The 22,659-nt window shown below is 40.2% G+C and overlaps 1 protein-coding gene across 1 annotated transcript in view; it reads left to right on the top strand.

Moving 5' to 3' along the window:
* The window catches only part of plekha1b (pleckstrin homology domain containing, family A (phosphoinositide binding specific) member 1b), a 57,046-nt gene extending 34,783 nt beyond the window's left edge, over nt 1–22,263 (top strand). The window contains exons 4-8 of the mRNA XM_056469959.1: nt 4,225–4,270; nt 5,683–5,780; nt 18,859–18,990; nt 21,667–21,803; nt 22,218–22,263. Of these exons, the coding sequence (XP_056325934.1) occupies nt 4,225–4,270; nt 5,683–5,780; nt 18,859–18,990; nt 21,667–21,803; nt 22,218–22,263 (459 nt within the window). The remainder of the gene's footprint in view (nt 1–4,224; nt 4,271–5,682; nt 5,781–18,858; nt 18,991–21,666; nt 21,804–22,217) is intronic.
* The last annotated feature ends 396 nt before the right edge of the window (nt 22,264–22,659 follow it).

Here is a 22,659-nt window from a genome sequence, read left to right as displayed (position 1 = left end):
TGCTCTTCAAAAATAAACCAAACCTTGAAAATGAATACTTTCACTGAGTGATATAGTCTATTTTAAAGGGGACCTATTATGCCCATTTTTACAAGATCTAATATAAGTCTCTGATGTCCCTGGAGTGTGTATGTTGAAGTTTTAGCTCAAAATTCCACACAAATAATGTTTTTATATCTTTTAGAAACTGCCCCCTTTGTGCTTTGATCCAGATTGTGCCATTTTGGTGACTGTCACTTTAAATTCAAAAGAGATTGTGCTCTTTTTCAAAAGGGGGCGGGGCTACAAATGCCAATGCATCAGCATAGTGGCAGATTTAAAACAGGACTACCTTTAACTTTCAGTTTTTCACAGAAATAAAGTGTCCTTCCAGCTGCAACCCATCACTGGGAAATATCCATACACACTATGTCACACACATACACTACATCCTATTTAGTTTATTTAATTCACTTGTACTGCATGTCTTTGGACTGTGAGGGGAAACCGGAGCACCCAGAGAAAACCCACGCTAACATGGGGAGAACATGCAAACTGCACACAGAAATGCCAACTGACCCAGCCGAGGCTCGAACCAGCGACCTTTTTGCTGTTAGGCGATTTTGGTACCCACCGTGCTGACCATTTTCTTCACCAGTAAAATGAAATATTTGTCATCAAATTCCCAGTTGCATTCAATGTTATATATGCTTACAGTAGTTATACTGACCCGTAAACATTTATTTTCATGCACAACACTTCGGCACCTTGGAATTATAAGGTGCTATCTGCGTTCAAAATGATTTTTAGATATTAAGCTACAAAGTTTTGGCATTATATATAGCAAAAAATATGTGTGTCAGCTCTCTTTTATACATTAACATGACAGAGACCCTAAATGTACTCTAAATGTAAATGATCAAAGTTCTCTTACATTTGCAAATTGGAGTAAAAAAAAAACACGGAAAATGCAGATAGAACCTTCTAATTCTGAAAAGTCATCTTCCACTTGGAGTTATAAGGTTCTATTTGGCAGATCATTCATTGAAACATTACTACTCAAGAAATACAATCAAAAAATATATAAATTAGTGTTGTAACAATATGTTGGTGCTTGAGAAAGTTACAATTTTGCTTTCTATAACATTTATTTCATGTTTTAGGATGAATATTTTTTATTGCATACAAGGCTGTGCTCAAAATTATGTCCAGCGCAGCTGTTAATTTGATCTAATTAATATGGAAAATTTATTAAATGTTATGCTTTATATGAATTATTGTTATTATTATTATTATATGTCCCATGAATTAAAGTATTATATTTATGTATTTGCCCTTCGAGGCTTAATATTAAATTTAAAGACTTTAAAAGAAAACAGACAATGAGCAAATGAGTTTAATAAACATTAAAACATGTTTCACTGACTGTATATATACAAATAAAAAAAATCACATTTAATATATTACATTTTTAATATTCCTTTCTTTTTCAACAATTTAAAATTCAACATTTCATCTCAATGTCAAAAAATGTTTGTAAATCATCATATCACATCTTAATTTTGTGTGGTGCGGCATTATTTAGCCGACTCTGATTTTGTGTGATTTTGACTTACTGGTCTTTACCGCTGTCAGTGGAGCAGTCCGGCGAAATGACAAAGAAAGCTGATCCTGATTGGTCCTCGTGCCATTAAAAATGCTGATTGGCTGACAGAAAGAACCTTATAGAGCCAAGCTAGAGTTTAACTTTGTAAATAAAAGCTTTTTTGTTTATTAAAAAAAAAGTCTTAAAATGTAAACAACTTATAAAAAACATCACAATGTAAATAAGATGTCATTTAATAAGAATAAGTGAATAACTCAGTTTTGATAACTCAGTCGTCAGATAGAACCTTATAACTCTAAGGTGAGGACTTTGTGTTCTCTATGAAAGAAAAAAACACAATAAATGCTTGTCGTAATCATAACTCTAAAATGCGATATGATCATTTAAATGATGTGCGTGATTTCAGTTTTAGTTTTTACTGCCGAGTGAGGCTCATGTCATGGCTGCCGTCACTCTGAGTTCATTTTCCAACAAACTGAACATTAACAACAACTTTATTACCTGTTATTCACAGCCTATGCAGGTTCTGTTCACTAAAGTAGACATCATTGGCAGGTACGCGCACATCCACTTGGTAGTAAACAGTGTGATTTCACATGTGATTTTTGCGGCCGAGAATACATCATTACATTTAGACAGAAATGACATTTTTGGGTGAATCAACCTTATAAATACAGTATTTGACTTTTTCAACACCATTTGGAGGTGTCCATGTTGCTGAGCAACGTATCTAAAACATTGTGAAGACTTGTGCGACCGCCTGCTTCTCTCCTGACCGTGAAAATATAATTGGCTGAATGTTGATATTTATATTGCCTTTTAGTCCATTATCTTTGGCTCAAGTTTACAGCTTAAAAATTATAATGTGGACAGCTACTTCTCACTCAGTGCTGTTTATGCTAATGAGGGTGAGATTGCCACTAATTGGTTGGGCTTTTCCCTTATGATGACATCTACAACGGGAGAATGTCAATCAAAGTGTTTTTCTGCAGACTGTTTTTATGTAGTATGGATATAAGAATTAGTATGAATTGATTTTTACCATTATAGGCTCACTAATTATAGGCTCACACACGGTTGCCACACAATTGTTTAAACATCTTTTAAAAAAGATTTTTGCATAACAGGTCCCCTTTAAGGATTTCACATTCTCTGAAATTCAAGATACATTTTTCTCTCTTTTTGTGTTAAATGTAATTTCTTACTTACTGACTAAAAGTTGCCAGTTAAAGGGTTAAAAGACAATGTTAAACAATCACACAAGTACGATTTTAAATGTCATTTGAATTTGTTTAAAAGTTTGATTAACAAGTAATTTTGAGTTACAGTTCAGATCAAATAGAGTAAAGTTTACATTTGCTATGCATGATTTAAAGGGATAGTTCACTCGAAGGAAAATTATGTCATCATTAGCTATGTTTCCATCCAAAAATGCTAATTGAATTTATGTGCAAAACTGAAATATTGCATAAAATATGTGCAAATAAAGCACCATTTCCATCCAACGAGTCAAAGAGAACAAAATATGATTAACTTGCACCAAATTTCAACAGTAAAAACGGAATTTGCTGTGGTTGGAGAAGCTGCGTGAATCTTTTCTTCATTTATTAAATGACTTGCGCCTCAGAAGACAGTGCCTGCACGCAATAAGCACAACATTTGAAGGCTTGAGATGCAGAGCACAGACGATCTTGATCTCTTATAACAAAATCACATGACTTTTTTTAATGAGCATACTGGAATTTGTTCGGTAAGTGTTTCAATCATGGTTTATGCACATTTTCTTTTATTGAATAAAAAGTTTATCCTACTCCGTTATGTGCATACATTTTTATGCGCATTTTCAATATTTGCACATCTTGGCATTTCCATCAACTGTTTTTTAGGCGCATATCCAAAATGTGCATAAAATGGGTGGATGGAAACATAGCTATTTACTTATTTACAAGAGAATATTCGATCTGTCCACTGTTCACATTTAGAGTTATTCAATTTCCACGAATTAAATAAAAAATTTGGAACGCCCAAACTTTTTTTTTTCTAATTGCATGTTAAGGGTACTATATACACTCTATGCCTCATTGGATGGAAAAAAATCTTAATTGGCGTTTTGTACAATGTAATGTAAATCTGGTCTAAAAAAGTGACAAGTCACCATTTACTGGCTGTTTTAATTTATTTATTTTTTGTCATATTGTAATCTTAATGCATTTGTTAATATTATGCAGATGTGTAAATACAGTGTAAATGCATTCAGCCTACATATGAGCTGCAAATTACTCTAAACGCCTATAAACTTATGTTTTGCCACTTAACACACTTTTGCAAAGTAAGATTTTTATTTAAAAAATGTATTATTTTATAAATTAATAATTTTACTGTTAATCAAATTGAATGTTTTAATTGTGTTTGATGATTAAATGTAATAAATTAACACATGGTTAGAAATGAAAGGCATTTATAAAAGCCTTAAACTATTTTCCAATATATTTAAAGCACAAAACACTTCTCAAAATATTCTCCATTTATTGCCAAAATATTTTCTTGTGAGTATGCCACTACTTCAGTGTACCTTTAGGTGTATGTGTGTGTGTAGTGTTGTGTTGTGTTATTTATCTGCTCTTATTTTGTCATTAAAGGTTAGCGATGCCACCAAATTGCGACCAAAGGCAGAGTTCTGCTTCGGTAAGCAAGCGATTCTCTCTCCATGTCAGACAGAGGAAGCACTATGTGGAAAATAGAGGCGATTAGAGAGCGTGTTAGACCATGAACCTTAACCCTGAGCTATTGTTTCTGAGATCAGGACCAGAGAGAATCACACACTGGGGGTTTTGGGACTGTACCGGGTGGAGAAGCCACTGTCAACAGTGTGTGTGAAACAGCATTTATGTGTGATCAACGTAATACAGAAACAAAACCTGGTCATAAAATGAGACTCTGTTGAAGTGTTAAAGGCAGGAGGTGTTTTCTCTTTGGTGTTTTACTACTTCTGCTTTTTTATTAGGTTTATCTGTAAATGTTTTTGATGTTTGTCTTTGATGCTGTGCTTGCATCATGTTTTTTTTTTTTTTTTTTGCATTCTAAAATGCAATTCTAAAGATATAAGAACTTTTCTAGGAGACCCTGCATTTTTTTTAAAGGGGTATACTTTGAAATTAGAAGACTTTTCTGGTTTGTCAGTCCTGTCAGGGCAGAGCCCAGGTTTACCGTATCAAATGTCAATAATAGTGGCTCACTTCCACAATATAGACTGGTTTCATGAAGATCAGAAACAATGTCACGTTAGTACCTTTTCAGTTTTTTCCTTATTTTTCTTAGGGCTACAAGTGATTTTAAACATCATTTACAATTCAATATTCATTTTGAATGAAGTTTTGCTAATTTTGATGTCTTTAATTAATTTATGTTAATGTTAATAAATTTGTGTTTACCTTATGATTAAATTTGTTGCATCTCTGCTGGTTCCCGCCTCTTATTAAGCTAGTTTTAGCTTCTTATACATTAGGGTAGCGTTCAGGAAAAATAAAACCTCCGCTCAGAAACTCGACACAGGAATATAAAAACCCGCTGCCAGCTAGTGTTTCAGAAGTGTTATTGCAGAGCAGCACAAACAGAAGTATAAATGCACGACGTATACAGTTGAAGCCAGAATTATTAGCCCCCCTGTTTATTTTTTTTTCCCCAATTTTTGTTTAACAGGGAAAAGATTTTTACAACACATTTCTAAACGTAATAGTTTTAATAACTCATTTATAATAACTGATTTATTCTATCTTTGCCATGATCACAGTACATAATATTTTACTAGATCTATTTTACTTTTCAAGGCACTATCTATTTACATCTATTTTAGCACACAGCATTGAATGTAATGTTTGCTAAGTTCCTTCACTAAAATACACCAAGTTGTGAACTGATTATGAACAACAAACAAGAACTGAGTGATTTATTTATTTATTTTTTCATGTTCCAGAAACAAGGGTACTGGATTTCAATGTGAACACAGCTTTAGACAGAAAAAGACTACCTGACTGACACATAATACCACCAAATCCATGATGCCACATTAATTACTATATTTGTGTGTCGCCCCACAGTCATCAACGCTGGAATGAGGAAGTTTTACTTGCAGGCGAATGATAAGCAAGATTTAGTGGAGTGGGTCAGTGCGCTGAACAACGCCACCAAAATCACAGTAAGTCCCTGATCCTGGATCTTTTTTCTGACCTAATCAAACTGCAGATTTGAAGAACTGTATGCATCAGCATTCAAGGCAGGCTTCACGATTACTTTCATTAGAGGCTAAATGAAAATTCCAATTTTGTCATAAATATATGCACAAAACATCATTCAAAACTCTAAAGGCTTTGCATTAATTTGTGTATAATGTCCTGGTTACGTACGTAACCCACGTTCCCCGAATAGGGAACGGAGATGTGTGTCTGTTATTAAACAGACTTTTGGGAGTGCTTTAGACGACCAATCACATCTGAAGATAAGAAAACGGGCCAATGAAATGCCAATTGAATTGGCGGAGCTTAGCTCCACAGCTGAAACTGATGAGCCAATTAGGGCTATATCAGTCGGCTGCTGGAGCCAGCTCATCAGAATTTGCCTGCTGAAGAGCCGATCGCTCAGCTCCCAGCTGGAGACTCAGGTGCTGTGGCAGTGGAGACACACGTCTCCGTTCCCTATTCGGGGAACGTGGGTTACGTACGTAACCAGGACGTTCCCCTTCATATGGGAACTTCAACGTGTGTCTGTTATTAAACAGACTTTTGGGAGACTGTATGGAAAGCGCCACAGCAGCTAAGCCTGTCGCGTCCCTGATGTGTAGTTTGCCAAGCCAAAGCGTGAGCGCACTGACATCACCAAGAGCGCAACCTTCCAACGTCCCCTAGGCCCAACATATTACCATTACATGGGAATAAAAGTTTTAAATCGGGGGTCGTAAGTGTGCTTTTACCTAGCTAATATAGACTAGGGATTTTGGAAATACGACAGTACGTTGGGAAAGCGTGCCAGTCCCCGAAGGGGGAGGACGCAGCGGAGACCACCTGCTACCCTAAAAGGGGAGACCTGATGGTAAGGAGACATATGGACTAGCCCTAATGAGGGGGAGTGCTACATATGATAAGCTGGTTAGCGGTTTAGGGAAGACACGGGACCGCCTAATAAGGGAGAACACACCGTGGTAATAATGCATATGACATCACCAAATGGGGATGCACATAGCTGGCACCGATCCTCAATATGCGTGTAGACCTAATGGGCATACCAACCGCACACTGAGCCATGCACTCGACTCCTCCGCTGAGTCGATGCTGGGGGCCTCGGAGGAATTCTCTAGGGTTCGCCTGAGAAGGGAAACTTACTAGTAGAATTGGAAAAAGCGCACGCATCTCCGGTTTAGGGAGCCTGGCGCAGCAAGCGTTTGTGACACCGAGCTTAATTCTCCCCCGATTGATTGGGATTTCCCAATAACCGGGAGAAAACGGCTCCACTCGGAGGTTATAAAACCTCGCAAATGTGTTAGATGTCGCCCAATCCGCAGCTCTGCAGATATCTGTGAGAGAGGCGCCGCGTGCTAACGCCAATGAGGAAGCGACACCTCTAGTGGAGTGCGCTCTCATGTTAGGAGGGCGCGGCTCGCCCTGGCATTGATAAGCGAGGGCGATGGCATCAACTAACCAGTGGCCAACCTCTGTTTTGACACGGCACTTCCCTTCTGCCGGCCACCATAACAGATAAAGAGGTGTTCACATGATCTTACATTTTGCGTTCGTTCCACGTAAAGGCGCAAAGCGCGAACGGGACAAAGCAGTGAGTGGGCTGAGCCTGCCTCCTCCGCAGGCAGCGCTTGCAGGTTCACCACCTGATCTATAAATGGGGTGGTAGGAACCTTGGGCACATAGCCAGGTCGGGGTCTCAGGACAACGTGAGAGTAACCCGGCCCGAATTCAAGGCACGATTCGCTGACCGAAAATGCCTCCAGATCCCCAACTCTCTTGAATGGCGCCAATGCGATCAGCAGAGCTGTCATAATGACAGAATACAGAATCGAGTGGCTAAAACAGATCTCTCTGCAGCCACCAGGACTAAGGAGAGATCCAAGAGGGCATGAGAGGGGGGCGGGATGGATTTAATCGCCGCGCGCCTCTGAGGAATCGGGTGATTAGATCATGCTTCCCGAGCGTGTTGCCATCCACCGCGTCATGATGAGCGGAGATGCCGCCACGTAAACCTTCAGTGTGGAGGGTGACAGCCTACGCTCCAGCTTATCCTGAAGGAAGGATAACACAATGCTAATCTGGCAAGTTCGGGGGTCTTCTCGGGGAGAAGCGCACCACTCAGAGAATAGACTCCACTTCAGGGCGTAGGCATGCCTCGTAGAGGGTGCTCTAGCCTGAGTGATGGTGTTAAGTACCGCGGGCGGTAAGTCACCAAAGTCCTCCGCGCTCCGTCTATGGACCACACGTGGAGGTTCCAGAGATCTGGGCGTGGGTGCCAGATGGTGCCCCGTCCCTGAGAGAGGAGGTCCTCCCTTAGGGGAATGCGCCAAGGAGGGGCCGCCGCGAGGAGTGTGAGCTCTGAAACCCAGGTCCGGTTGGGCCAGAGGGGCGCAACAAACAAGACCTGCTCCTCGTCCTCCCTGACTTTGCACAAAGTTTGTGCGATTAGGCTCACTGGGGGAAACGCATATTTGCGCGTGCCCGATGGCCAGCTGTGAGCCAGTGCATCCGTGCCTAGGGGGGCCTCGGTCAGGGAATAAAACAGCTGGCAATGTGCGTTCTCGGTGGAAGCAACAGATCGATCTGGGCTTCCCCAAAGCGCGCCCATATCAGCTGGACCGAATCGGGGTGGAGTCTCCATTCTCCTCGGGACACTAGCTGCCGTGAGAGCGCATCGGCTGCACGGTTGAGCTCGCCCGGGATGTGAATGGCACACAGTGATTTCAGCCGCGTGTGACTCCAAAGGAGCAGACGGCGAGCGAGCTGAGGCATGCGGCGAGAGCGCATACCCTCCATATGGTTGATATAAGCCACCGCCGCCATGCTGTCCGTCCTGACCAGCATGTGTTTCTGCTCCAACACCGGAAAAAAAGCGGCGGAGAGCCAGATACACTGCCAACAGCTCCAGGCAGTTGATATGCCAATGCAGGCGGGGTCCGGACCACGAACCCGCGGCTGCATGCTCGTTGCACACGGCCCCCCAGCCCGTGCTGGAGGCATGTGTCATTACGACAACATGCCTGGATACTAGCCCTAGGGGCACTCCGGCCCGTAGAAAAGCCAGATCCGTCCAGGGGCTGAGGGTGCGGAGACACAGCAGAGTGATGTTCACCCGGTGCGTACCCGCGCGCCATGCCCGTCTGGGGACTCGATCGCGAAGCCAACGCTGAAGTGGTCTCATATGAAGCAAACCGAGCGGCGAGACCGCGGCTGCGGATGCCATATGCCCCAGGAGCCTCTGAAAACATTTCAGTGGGACCACTATTTTCCTGTGGAGCTCGTTACACAGGAAAGCATTAGCCTGGCGCGCTCCTCGGAGAGGCGCGCAACCATAGCAACCGAATCCAGCTCCAGCCCGAGATAAGAGATCCTCTGCACAGGGCAAAGTTTGCTCTTCTCTCGGTTGACCTGAAACCCCAACTGGTCGAGGTGCCGAAGCACTTTGACTCTGTGCATAATCAACTGATCGCGAGAGGAGGCTAAAATGAGCCAGTCATCGAGATAGTTGAGTGTGCGGATGTCCGCAAGCCGCAGTGGCGCAGAGCACCCTCCGCGAGCTTGGTGAAAACCCGCGGAGACAGAGAGAGCCCGAAGGGGAGGACTTTGTACTGCCACGCTCGTCCTTCGAACGCAAACCGGAGAAAAGGGCGGTGGCGTGGAAGAATAGAGACATGAAAATACGCGTCCTTCAGGTCTATGGCTGCAGACCAATCTTGTGGACGGACGCTCTGAAGCAAGCGTTTCTGCGTAAGCATTCTGAAAGCATTTAGTATAAATGACAGTTCAGTCTGCGCAGATCTAGGATTGGTCTTAACCCCCCGCTCTTTTTTGGGCACGATGAAATACGGGCTGTAGAACCCGGACTCCATCTCGGCTGGAGGGACCTGCTCGATTGCGTCCTTCGCCAGGAGGACCGCAATCTCCTCTCGCAAGACAGGGGCGCTCACGGGGATCACCCTCGTGAAAAGGACACCCGTGAACTTGGGAGGGCGAATAGCGAACTGAATCGCATAGCCGAGTCTGACCGTCCGTATGAGCCACCGCGATGCGCTGGGCAGCGCTAACCAGGCTGGCAGAGCGCGCGCTAATGGCACCATCGGAGCGATCACTGACGTGCCAGCGGAGGGGCAGCTCGGGATGGGAGTGCTCATCCCGGGAAGCGGTGCGTCCCGGGGAAGAGCTGAAAATAAGAGAATTTCTCTTACCTTCCTCCCTGGATCCCGCGGTGAGGCCAGAGTGAGAGAAAGGAGTCCGTCCTGCTGCACTCTGAGGGCCTGAGGCGAAGGGTCCCGGTGCTGCGAGCTGAAAGGCGGAGCGTCCCAGACTGGCAGTACTCAGGCTCGCGCATGCGGAGAGAGAGGAAACTGCTCTTTTGGAAATTTGGTTGCCGCCAGCCCAGGGGCCGACAGCGAGGAGTTTAAAGTCGTTGTGGACTGATTTAATAATCCTCGGCCCCCCACCGAGGAAAGAGCAGGTCCCCTCTTTTCCGAATGGCCCGTCCCAGGAACGCTTCGCGGTCCGTTTACTGGACTTAGCGGCGCCCTGGGGCGGGGGCGTTGCAGTCCTGCGGGAGGCTCGGCATTGCCGCCTGGCTGGAGCGGGCAGCGAAAGCGGAGCAGATGAAGCCGCGGGTGGACACCCTCGGCGAAGAGCAACCGCAGCGGAAGGGGCAGCGGGAGGAGCAGTTTTTCGAGCCCGCTGATAGATGACCTCACCCCTCGCCTTGGACTGCTTTTCACCGCGGAGAATTCCTGGGTGAACTCCCCGACGGTGTCGCCGAAAAGGCCGGCCTGGGATACGGGAGCGTTAAGAAAGCAAGCTTTGTCAACGTCTCTCATATAGCCAAGCTCAGCCAGGGGTGGCATTCCTGGACCACTAATGTGGCCATCGTCTTCCCCAGGGCACGAGCAGCCGATTTAATAGTCATGAGAGCATAATCGGTTGCCGTGCGGAGCTCATGCAGCAAGCCTGGGGGAGAACCGCCCTCCTGCATCTTGGCCAGCTTCTCGGCTTGGTAGCGTTGATAGGTGGCCATAGCGTGCAGAGCGGAGGTGGCCTGGCCCGCAGCAGTGCAGGCTCTGGCCGTGAGAGACTCAGATAACCTGCACGCTTTGGAAGGGAGTGAGGGCGGACCTCTCCGAGTGGAGCAGCTCTGCGGACAGAGCACGCTCCGCCTGGGGAATCGCCTCATAACCCCTGGCCGCTCCGTCATCGAGGGAGGTGAGAGCGGGAGCGCACGAGGACCGGGCAGAAAAATGTGCCCTCCATGCCTGCGTGAGCTCTCTGTGTACCTCCGGGAAGAAGGGGACGGGGGGTCTAAAAGGCTTCGCCTTCTTCACCCCCACGTAACACCCATCTAAGCGGTCCGGCCCCGGTTCTGGGGGACAAGCCATCTCCAGTCCCACGGCCGAAGCAGCCCGGAATAACACGGCTAACATGTCCGACTCCAGATCCGAAACCTCACTGATAACCCCGGAGGGTGGCAGGGGGTCCGGATCTTCATCAGAGCATGTCAGCCCGCCCTCCGATGCAGTGATGGACATCACGTCCCCGGTGTCATCTAATGAGAGCGCGGCCAACCCAGAGGATGGACCAGCGCTAACACTCGAAGCAGAAACAGAGCGCACTGACGAGGAGCGAGGGGTCCGCGGGCCCGAAGGCGACGGATTAGCCCCCACTGTAACCCTCAGGCCTGCCCGAGTGCTAACCGCTTGGCGGGGAGCAGCAGGGGTGACTTGCCCTAATAAAAGAGCTCGCCGCGACCTCAGTTGCGCAACAGTCAAGCCATCGCAATGCGGGCAAGAACTGTCCGCGAGCACCGCATCAACATGTTGGACCCCCAAGCATGTGACGCAGTACTCGTGCCTGTCATCCGGGGAGAGGAAACCACCGCATCCAGAAACGCACGGTCGAAACGACATCTTTAAAAAGACGCGCTGCACGACCGTGTGCTCTCTTAGGGAATTCTGCTCTTTTAACAAACTGCTCTTTCAGGTCACCAGCGAAACGCCAAGGGGACGGGAAACCCAGCTCGACCGCCGCTAGAACGTCTTCCCTCGCACTGGTGAGAATAATGCTTTCTTCAATGTTGGAAGTCAGCTCAGCAGAAGGGTTCTTCAGTCTCAGATCGGGTCTGAAGCAACAATTCTGATGAGCTGGCTCCAGCAGCCGACTGATATAGCCCTAATTGGCTCATCAGTTTCAGCTGTGGAGCTAAGCTCCGCCAATTCAATTGGCATTTCATTGGCCCGTTTTCTTATCTTCAGATGTGATTGGTCGTCTAAAGCACTCCCAAAAGTCTGTTTAATAACAGACACACGTTGAAGTTCCCATATGAAGGGGAACCTACTCTCAACAAGTTTGGCCAGCGGAGAAATGGTCGTGCCCAACTGAGCCTGGTTTCTCTTAATAATAATAATAATAATAATAATAATAATAATAATAATAATAATAATAATACATTTCATTTATAGGCGCCTTTCAAAGCACTCAAGGACACCTTACAGCAGATCACAAGCACATCATAAAAATACAAGCAGTAAAAATAACAATAAGCATAATATTTGACCAGCAAATCATTAAAAGCTATACTAAACATAGGGCTGGACGATATGGCAAAAATTTATATCACGATATATTTCTTAATTTCGGTCGATATGATATAATTCTGAGATTGATATGGACAATATTAAAAAGCCAGGAAAAAACTGCCAAGAACGCATACATTGGATGTCTGTACCCACAAATGTCTGCAAATTGAATTTGTAAAGTCTATAATACCTCCAGGTTCTTACAACTTTTTTAAAAATAAAAACAGTACAAAAAAATTATGTTCACTTTTTATTTGTATTTAGCCTTGACAAACAAGAAATGTGAAATAAACTATCAAATAAATAAAACTCTCAGACTCAGCTATAGAGCAGCTTTTTTATGTATATGCTGAATATTTAGCAATCAAAATAATACCAAACTCTTAAAACTATGACATCCACATCGTAAAACAAAACATAGAAAAAGAATAATAATTATAATAATAAAAAATCAAAAAGAGTATAGGCTACATTAATATTTGCAATAGAAAAGAGTTTGAGTATAATCATAGTTCTGGTTGCTTTTCATCTTGAACGCCCTTTAAGGGTGCTATCTGTCTACTTATTTTTGTGGATAATTACCCAATTAAATTAAAAAGGTTTAACATAAAAATAGTTCTTATATATTTTATATAGTCTATTTATATAAAGTAATATTTTATATTATTTTATATAACACATTTTCATTATTTAACAGACTTAATACCTCTATTAATCGCATTTCATTTCATCAGCTTTGCAGTAACCATATTCTTGATAAATATGTTTGTGAATTATATTTGTAAGTTTGCGCGAGTGCTATATGCCAGCATGTGGTGAGTTTATATGTATGTGAGTGTTAATTTAGGTGTTTATGCGAGGATCGAGTATATGCAAGGATTGAGTTGTACGTGTGTGTGTTAATGTGGGTGTTTATGCAAGGATCGAGTTTATACAGTATCTACGTGCGTGTGTATGCAGGTATATGCATGCATCAAGTTTATATGTATATGCGCAAGTTTCATACATGTTTTGAACATTCAATAGTATAGGTGTACATGCAAGTAATTTATAGGTGTATATGCAGGTGTTATGTATGTGTTGATGAGCGAAGTTTGATTTAAATCCTACATGGCGCCTCATAGCCATCTGTGTTTGCTTCATTGCCTTCTCTTCTGACACCACTGGTTTGAAGCTGCAGAGCACCGAAACTATGAGTGTCTGTGATGTACATCGTCACACAAGTGACATCACGCTCTTTCTGACGGCTAAGCACTGCCCGTCATTCAATGATAATGTATAAGTATTTATATATATAATAAAATCTATATATGCAAATTTATATCGAAAAACCGGAAATGGGTTTAAAAATCATATCAGCGTAATTAAAAATATATATATATTGCGATATATATTGATATCGAATTATTGTCCAGCCCTAGCTAAACATAAATGTTTTTATCTGATATTTAAAATTGGAAATGGAGTCCACCTGGCGAATGAAAGGCAGGGAATTCCATAACGTTGGTGCTGTACAACTAAAAGCCCTGCCACCAAATGACATCATCTTAAAGTTTGGAACACAGAACAGTTCAGCAGAAGATGGTCTCAGTGAGCGAAAGGAGTGTACAAATGAAGAAGATCAGAAAGATGGTGAGGGGCCAAGTTATGAAGAGCTTTGTGTGTTAAGAGGAGGATTTTGTATTGTATAAGATAGTGAACAGGGAGCCAGTGAAGGAGAAAGAGAACTGGAGTTATGTGATCAGAAGTACGCAAACAGGTAACTTTCCTAGCTGCTGAATTCTAAATTAACTGTAGTCTATGATGTTGCTTATCAGGGATGCCAGATAGGAGAGAGTTAGAGTAATCAATTTGTAATGTAATCAAAGCATAAACAAGCACTTCAGTACGTTGTTGAGATAGTGAAGAGCGAAGTCTTGCAAGGTTACGCAAATGAAAAAAGGCAGAACGTCAGATATTATTAATATGAGAACCAAACGAGAGCATGCCATCCAGTATAACCCCAAGACTTTTTACGCGGGTTGAGAAATTGACTGGGGAGTTATCAGTAAACAGGGTAAAAGATTGAGCTTTGGATAAAACAGACTTAGAGCCAACTTGAGGTCTTGCGTCAAATCAAATCTTGCTTTTTTTTTTTTCTTCACTTCCATCAATTGGTGAATTATGTTCTTCGCCACTGTCATCACTGGCTTGCTTGGTTAGGGACTTTTAGAACTGCGCATCGATGGATTTGCTGTTCAATGTTTGGAACAGCAGTTCGTAGTGTAGTTTTGCTGAATGACTAAAAAGTTATCAGTATGATGGTAAAAACTGCCTTTCTAGTCAAACCATGCTTCTGCAATCTTATACCAAAAATGGAAATAAGGGCAGTTATGATAGCTTTAAATGTGAGAGAGCGTTGATATTATGTGATTGTTTTGTATCGCAATATGGAGCAATGAAGTGTTGATGTTAAGTCAAAAGTAATTCACAAATACTTGAAAATGAAATGATTTAATGACAATAATTATCTATGGTTACAACTCAGTTAGTTACAAAATAACTGTATAAAATGATAAAACATGAAAAGAAAAAAACACATGATATTAATTGTACCTGGCTTTAATGTAAAATAAAGTTACATGAGAACGAGGGAGAGACAGGGGGAGAGAGATAGAGGCAAAGAGACTAGGCCCCAAAGAGAGCCTGATAGCTGTTGAGTCCAGAGCAGTAGAGGAGCAGAGCAAGAAAAGTGCAGAGCAGAAAACGAGCCAGAGCAAAGTTGATCAACTATTTTGTCTTTCTTGACCATATGACCAAAGCCCAAATACTGAGACATACAAACTGACCAATCAACATGTGACAACATTGTAAAACCCCCAAAGTCCACATACTAATCAGGCCCTGATCTTATCAGTATCTGCCTTTACAATCTGCACGGTCCTTCTTGGTAAAAAAGACGTTTTGCGATATAAACAAATATGATAATTTGCCTTCCTACAACTGCATTTGCTGGACCATAAAAACTATTTATTAATTTCCTCATTCAGAGAGGATAAAAATACAATTTAAACAGAAACAAAAAACTATAGTGCTTTTATTTTTTGCTTTTTTCCTTTTTTGGTTGCTTGGTCTTGTTAACATTTTGTAACTCCCCTTCCACTCTCTACCTACCCACAAAAAAGAAACAAAGCAAGTAAAAATAATGATGAACCACCGAATCTGTTTGTTCTGAATAGCTTTGTGACATCAGACTGGTAAAAACATCAGTACATGTTTTTATTTGCATATACTGGGTGATTAAAAATGAGCTGATCAGAAGATTAGTGCCCAGCATATTTGAGTGCACCCATTTTATAAAAGAATATTTTTACTAATTTCTCAGTAAATACAGTGTAACCGGAAAGTATTCATAGTCCTTTCCTTTTTCACATTTTTTGTGTTACAGCCTTATTCCAAAATGGATTAAATTTATTTATTTCCTCAAAATTCTACTCACAATACCCCATAATGACTATGTGAAAAAATATTTTTTTGAAAAGGTTGCAAATGTATTAAAAATAAAAAACCTGAAAAAAAAAATCACATGTACAGAAGTATTCACAGCCTTTGCTCAATACTTTTGTTGATGCACCTTTGACAGCAATTACAGCCTCAAGTCTTTTTTAATATGATGCCACAAGCTTGGCACACCTGTCTTTGGGAATTTTTGCCCATTGCTCTTTGCAGTACCTCTCAAGCTCTATCAGGTTGGATGGGAAGCGACGGTGTACAGCCATTTTCAGATCTCTCGAGAGATGGTCAATAGGATTTAGGTCTGGGCTCTGGCTGAACTACTCAAGGACATTAATCGAGTTGTTATGAAGCCACTCCATTGGTATTTTGGCGGTGTGCTTTGGGTCATTGTCCTGCTGGAAGATAAACCATTGCCCCAGTCTAAGGTCAAGAGCACGCTGAAGCAGGTTTTCACTCAGGATGTCTCTGTACATTGCTGCATTCATCTTTCCCTCTATTCTGACTAGTCTTCCAGTTCCTGCTGCTGAAAAAACATCCCCACAGCATGATGCTGCCACCACCATGCTTCACTGTAGGGATGGTATTAGCCTGGTGATAAGCGGTGCCTGGTTTTCTCCAAACGTAACGTCTGGCATTTACTCCAAAGAGTTCAATTTTACTCTCATCAGACCAGAGTGTTTAGTTTCTTATGGTCTGAGAGTCTTTTAGATGCCTTTTGGAAAATTCCAGCCAAGGAGTGGTTTCCGTCTGGCCACTCTACCATACAGGTCTGATTGGTGGATTGCTGCACAGATGGTTGTCCTTCTGTAAGGTTGTCCTCTCTCCACAGAAGAATGCTGGAGCTCAAACAGTGACGATCAGGTTATTGATCACTTCCCTGACTAAGACCTTTCTCCCCCGATCACTCAGCTTAGATGGCCGGCAAGCTCTAGGAAGAGTCCTGGTGGTTCCAAACATCTTCCACTTACGGATGATGGAGGCCACTGTGCTCATTGGAACTTTCAGAGCAGCAGAAATTTTTCTGTAACCTTCCACAGCCTTGTGCCTCGAGACAATCCTGTCTTGGAGGTCTACAGACAATTCCTTTGTCTTCATGCTTGGTTTGTGCTTTGTCATTCACTGTCAATCCTGGGACCTTATATAGACAGGTGAAGTCAATTAAGCTGCTGAAACATCTCAAGAATGATCAGTGGAAACAGAATGTACCTGCAAAGGCTGTGAATGCAAAGGCTGTGTTTTTCAGGTTTAATATTTTTAATAAATTTGCAACAGTTTAAAAAAAAAAATTATTCACATTATTATTATGGTGTATTGTGTGTAGAATCTTGAGAAAATAAATGAATTTAATTCATTTTAGAAAAGGCTGTAACATAAATAAATGTGGAAAAAGTGAAACGCTATGAATACTTTCCGGATGCACTGTAGAAAATAATTGTGGTTGCATTTGAACAAAATACTTTTATTAGACAGTTATATTCATTAAAGAGGAAGTTTGGAAACCTAATATGTTTAGTAATAGAAATATGATACATTTAAATTCAAATGAGCTATTGTAAAAAAATAAATTTCATATTGATTATGCTTCTTTAGATTTTTTCCCCCAACATATTAATTTTGGTGTACTAATTGTTTATTTTTTTATTTAAGTTTTTTAGATTAAGTTCAAGTTAATATTAAAAAGCCAAGCTAAATAGGTACGTTTTTAGGAGTGATTTAAAAATAAACCGTGATGGAGCCATTCTAATCTCAAGGGGCACAGTGTTCCATAATGAAGGACCCATAATGAGAAATGGTACATCACTACAACACCTGCACACATCATCATATGTCATCGCAATCTCTTACTTCATATGAGATCAGACGATCGCAACTGCTGTAGGTATTCTAGTTGTGTTATTTTTTGGTATTTATCTTCAGGAAATCACTGAAGGCAAGGATATCATGTTATCATAATGATATAATGGGGCAATAAGATCATAACTATACTGTGCATTTACAAAGTGACCATATTCATCTATATAAACACAAGAAAACAACATTAACATTATAGCAGACACTGTAAAAAATCATTGCCAGCCACTAGACTTTTCTGACAGGGGATTCGAGTGTTATCAAGTGACAGCATGTTGTAGAACTGCTATACAGGAGTTATTATTATGGATTATAGATTTATTTTAGTGGGTTTTTTTTAAATCATGACCGTAAAACATGAACATATTAAAACATAAGCTTGTTTGTTCTAAATATTCGTAATAATGACAAAAATACTTGTGCATCTCTTTACTTCCATGTGCAGCCGTGCTGCCGTTGTGGCTGGTGTATTCTGGGAAATTTTCTTACCTCTTGGTTTGGAGTGTGGTCCTGAAAAATCTTCATTTCAAGGGGTATCTAGCCCTTCCCCTTAGCCCTACGCCTTCAAGCTAAAGAGAATTGGGACACCCCTACCCCTTCACGTGAATGCACAAAACAATTGGTAGGAGTAAGGGGAAAGGCTAAGGGGTACCAGAATTGAGATTGAGCCTAAAAGAAGATTTTGATCACTTGATATAAAAGATCTTACGAGAGTGTAAAAATACAGCAGCTCTGAGATGGGTTAAGGCTAGATTATGAAGGCATTTATATACCAGTAAAAGAATAGGCTTTGGTACTGACTTATCTAATGTATATGCACAAATATATTATTGTAAAGCATCCTATAGAAAATATTAAGCTCAAAGAAAGATCTGTGAGGGGTATACTCATTTATGCTAAGTGCTATACAGTATTATAATCCCTGAACACTTATGCTCACAAATGCTGCATGTTTTTGTTAAAAATATGTGCTCAAACTGGAATAGTTTCTGAAATTGATAGTCCTGGTGTAAGTTTCGTAAATGCTCACTCTTAAGTTCTCATTTAAAGGAAGCAGCTGCTGCACCGGCTTGTTTATTTATACCTGTTTGTCTTTTTCTTGCAGGTGCCAAAGTCAGGCGAGCAGGTGGCTCAGAATACAGCAGAAGCCTGTGTGGACACGTCCTCCAGTGCCACGAAACAAGTGTCCTACAAGACTGAGATCGTCGCAGGAGTGCCCATTATCACAACCACACAGGTCACACAGCAGCCTTTAACCCTAAATAGACAGTTAGACAGACCTAAAAATGAAAGTTCTGTCAATGATTTGTACTCAAACTCAATTTGTTTCAAGCATGTATTTTCTGTTATCTGTTGAACACTGTGAATGTAAAATCTTTATTTTTGGGAGAGCTATTTCTGCTAGCACTTTAAAATAATAGTCTATTAGTTAATGTATTTACTAACATGAACAAACAATTAGTAATACATTTATTATGGTATTAATTAATCTTTGTTAACATTAGTTAATGTTCATTCATTCATTTTATTTTCGGCTTAGTCCCTTTATAATCTGGGGTCGCCACAGCAGAATGAACCGCCAACTTATCCAGCATATGTTTTACCCTTTGCCCTTCCAGCTGCAACCCATCACTGGGAAACATCCATACACACCCATTCACACACATACACTACGGACAATTTAGCTTACCCAATTCACCTATAGCGCATGTCTTTGGACTGTGAGGGAAACCGGAGCACCCGGCGGAAACCGGAGCAAACACAGGGAGAACATGCAAACTCCATACTGAAATGCCAACTGAGCTAGCCGAGGCTGGAACCAGTGCCACCGTGACGCACATAGCTAATGTTATAAGTTAAATAAGGTTAGTTCATGTTAACTCACAGTGCATTAACTAATGCTAATAAGCACAACTTTGGATTTTAATAATGCATTAGTAAATGTTGAACTGTGATTAATTAATGCTTTATAAGATTATTCATATTTAATCTTAGTAAGTGCATTAACTAATGCACCCTGATTCTAAAGTGTTCCCTATTTCTTTAACATATAGCTTTTGATTCTTTATATTTTAGTTTGTATCTAAAAACCAATTCTGTGCTTGGTAACACAGTGTGTTAAAAATAGCAAACAACGCACAACTGTATTTTCATGAACTAATATCAACAAAAGGGTTCACAAAGTTTCTAAATCCCCGGTAGCCTTTTGAGCAAGCACACATCAGTTTTTGTTAGACCAAACTAAAATTCAAGTGAGCCCAATAGAAAGGACATTTTTTACTAAATAAAAAGAAATATACACACTACCGGTTAAAAGTTTGTGGTCAGTAGGATTTTTAAATGTTTTAATATAAGCTTATTCTGCTCAACAAGGCTGCATTTATTTAATCAATAATACAGTACAAATTGTAAATTGTGAAATGTTACTGCACTATAAAATAACTGTTCAAAAGTAGTTTAATTTAATAAAAAAAAATTTCCAGTGATTTTTAAAATGAGTTTACAACTACTCAGTTTTCATTACTCCAGTCTTCAGTAATTATTATTATTATTATTATTATTATTATTATTATTATTATTATTTTTATTATTATTATTATTATTATTGTTATTATTATTATTATTATTATTATTATTATTATTATTATTATTATTAATATTATTATTCATGGTAATAGTAAGAAAAGCAATGATGACTGGAGTAATAAATTCATTTGTTGGCTACATATATACACTGTTGAAGTCAGAATTATTAGCCCCCCTTTGGATTTCTTTTTCACAGTATGTCTGATAATATATTTTCTTCTGGAGAAAGTCTTATTTGTTTTGTTTTTTTCGGCTAGAATAAAAGCAGTTTTTATTTTTTAAAAAGCATTTTAAGGTCAAAATTATTAGCCCCTTTAAACTATATATTTTTTCTATAGTCTACAGAACAAACCATCCTTATACAATAACTTGCCTAATTACCCTAACCTGCCTAGTTAACCTAATTAACCTAGTTAAGCCATTAAATGTCACTAAGCTGTATAGAAGTGTCTTGAAAAATATCTAGTCAAATATTATGTACTGTCATCATGGCGAAGATAAAATAAATCAGTTATTAGAAATGAGTTATTAAAACTATTATGTTTAGAAACATGTTGAAAAAATCTTCTCTCCGTTAAACAGAAATTGGGGGGAAAAAAACAGGGGGGCTAATAATTCTGACTTCAACTGTATATATTTTTTGAAAATAATCTAACCTTATCAAAATATTTGTATTGATTTATTTATTTATTATTTATATATATATATATATATATATATATATATATATATATATATATATATATATATATATATATATATATATATATATATAAATATATATATATATATATATATATATATATATATATATATATATATATATATATATATATATATATATATATATTTTTTTTTTTTTTTTTTTTTTTTTTTTTTTTTTATTATTGCCCCTAAAATCATTTGAAAACCTGGTAGGCCCAGCTTTATTTATTTATTTATTTTTAATCAACTTGGTACCAAAGTACTGGTTCTTTTGACAGAAATGCAAACTCAAACATATACTGATGATGGTTCTTCGTGAAAATTACATCCAACATAACTACCTAATGTGTAAAAGAATGCAAAAGCAATGCAATATGCTAGATTTTTTTCTAAGATAGTTCAACAAGCAGGGTGGATTCATTTTTGGTAGCCCGACTGGAAAAACTTATAGTCGAGTTTTGCAAGCTCTGCAACAAACACGGATAAAAACAGTAATAAATGTGTTGTTTGTTATATGTTCACCTTAGTAAAAACATCAACTAAAATTAACTACGTGTCCTGTATTGTAAAGTCTTAACAAATTATGCATATTCTACATTTGTTCTGTGTCACTGGGTTTCAGGAAAAGGGTGAAGGTCAGAATGGTGCAGACAAGAGTGGACTGAGGAAACCTCCTGGTCAACTGCCATATTACCTGAGCCGCAGTAACCAAGACCAGTCAGTCATTAAACTGGATATTGTGTCAAACAGGGAGCTGTGGTGAGTTACATTAAAAACTTTAATTATATAAAACTGTTTATTAAAAGGTGTGTTAAGTCTTTAAATAAATACAAAATTAAATACAAAAAACTAAAGTGTTGTCAATAGCTTAGCAATGATCTAACACCAGCTTTTCTTCTGTAGTCTTTACAACATACGATCTTGGTGTGGAAAAGGAACCTTGAATGGTCCCTTGGTCGGTCTAATCCTTTTGTTCACTGACTCTGACACAGACTGTATCTTCTTGTCTTAATGAAGGCAAGTTTCTCACTCCATTTAAGCGATTATAGAAGAATGCTTGTTTACCTTTTGCTAGAGCATAATCCCTTCTGACTTTTTCATCTTCAGGCCAGGCAGGTTTAAATTCTCTTACAGTGTTGGGATTGTTGTCCTTATCTTTCTTCCCATTAACAGTTCCGCTGGGCTGTACCCTGTGTATGCAGATGGAGTGACCCTGTAAGACATGAGAGCCAGCAGAGGGTTTTGGTCAAAATATTCTTTGCTAACTGCCCAGCTCTCTCTGCATGACCATTGCTTTGAGGGAAGTGTGGGCTAGAAGTAATACGGGCAAAGTCATATTCAGAACTGAAGTCTTTGAATTCTTTACTTGCAAACTGTGGGCCATTATCACTTCTTAGCTCACTTGCAATCCCAAAATGAGCAAATATGGATTTGAGTTTTTCGATCACTTGAGCCATGGAAGGGGCAGGAAGGGACAAGAACTCAATATATCTGGAATAATAATCTGATATGACTAAGTACTGGGTTTTTGTGTGTTTTCACTACACCTATTTTCTCCCAGGGTCTACAGGGTAGTTCACTTGGAATTAGCGGTTGGCATTAATGACAAACTATA

Source organism: Danio aesculapii, chromosome 12, assembly GCF_903798145.1.
Source record: "Danio aesculapii chromosome 12, fDanAes4.1, whole genome shotgun sequence".
NCBI lineage: Eukaryota > Metazoa > Chordata > Actinopteri > Cypriniformes > Danionidae > Danio > Danio aesculapii.
Note: the sequence above shows the minus strand (reverse complement) of the source record. Positions and strands in the feature narration are given on the sequence as shown.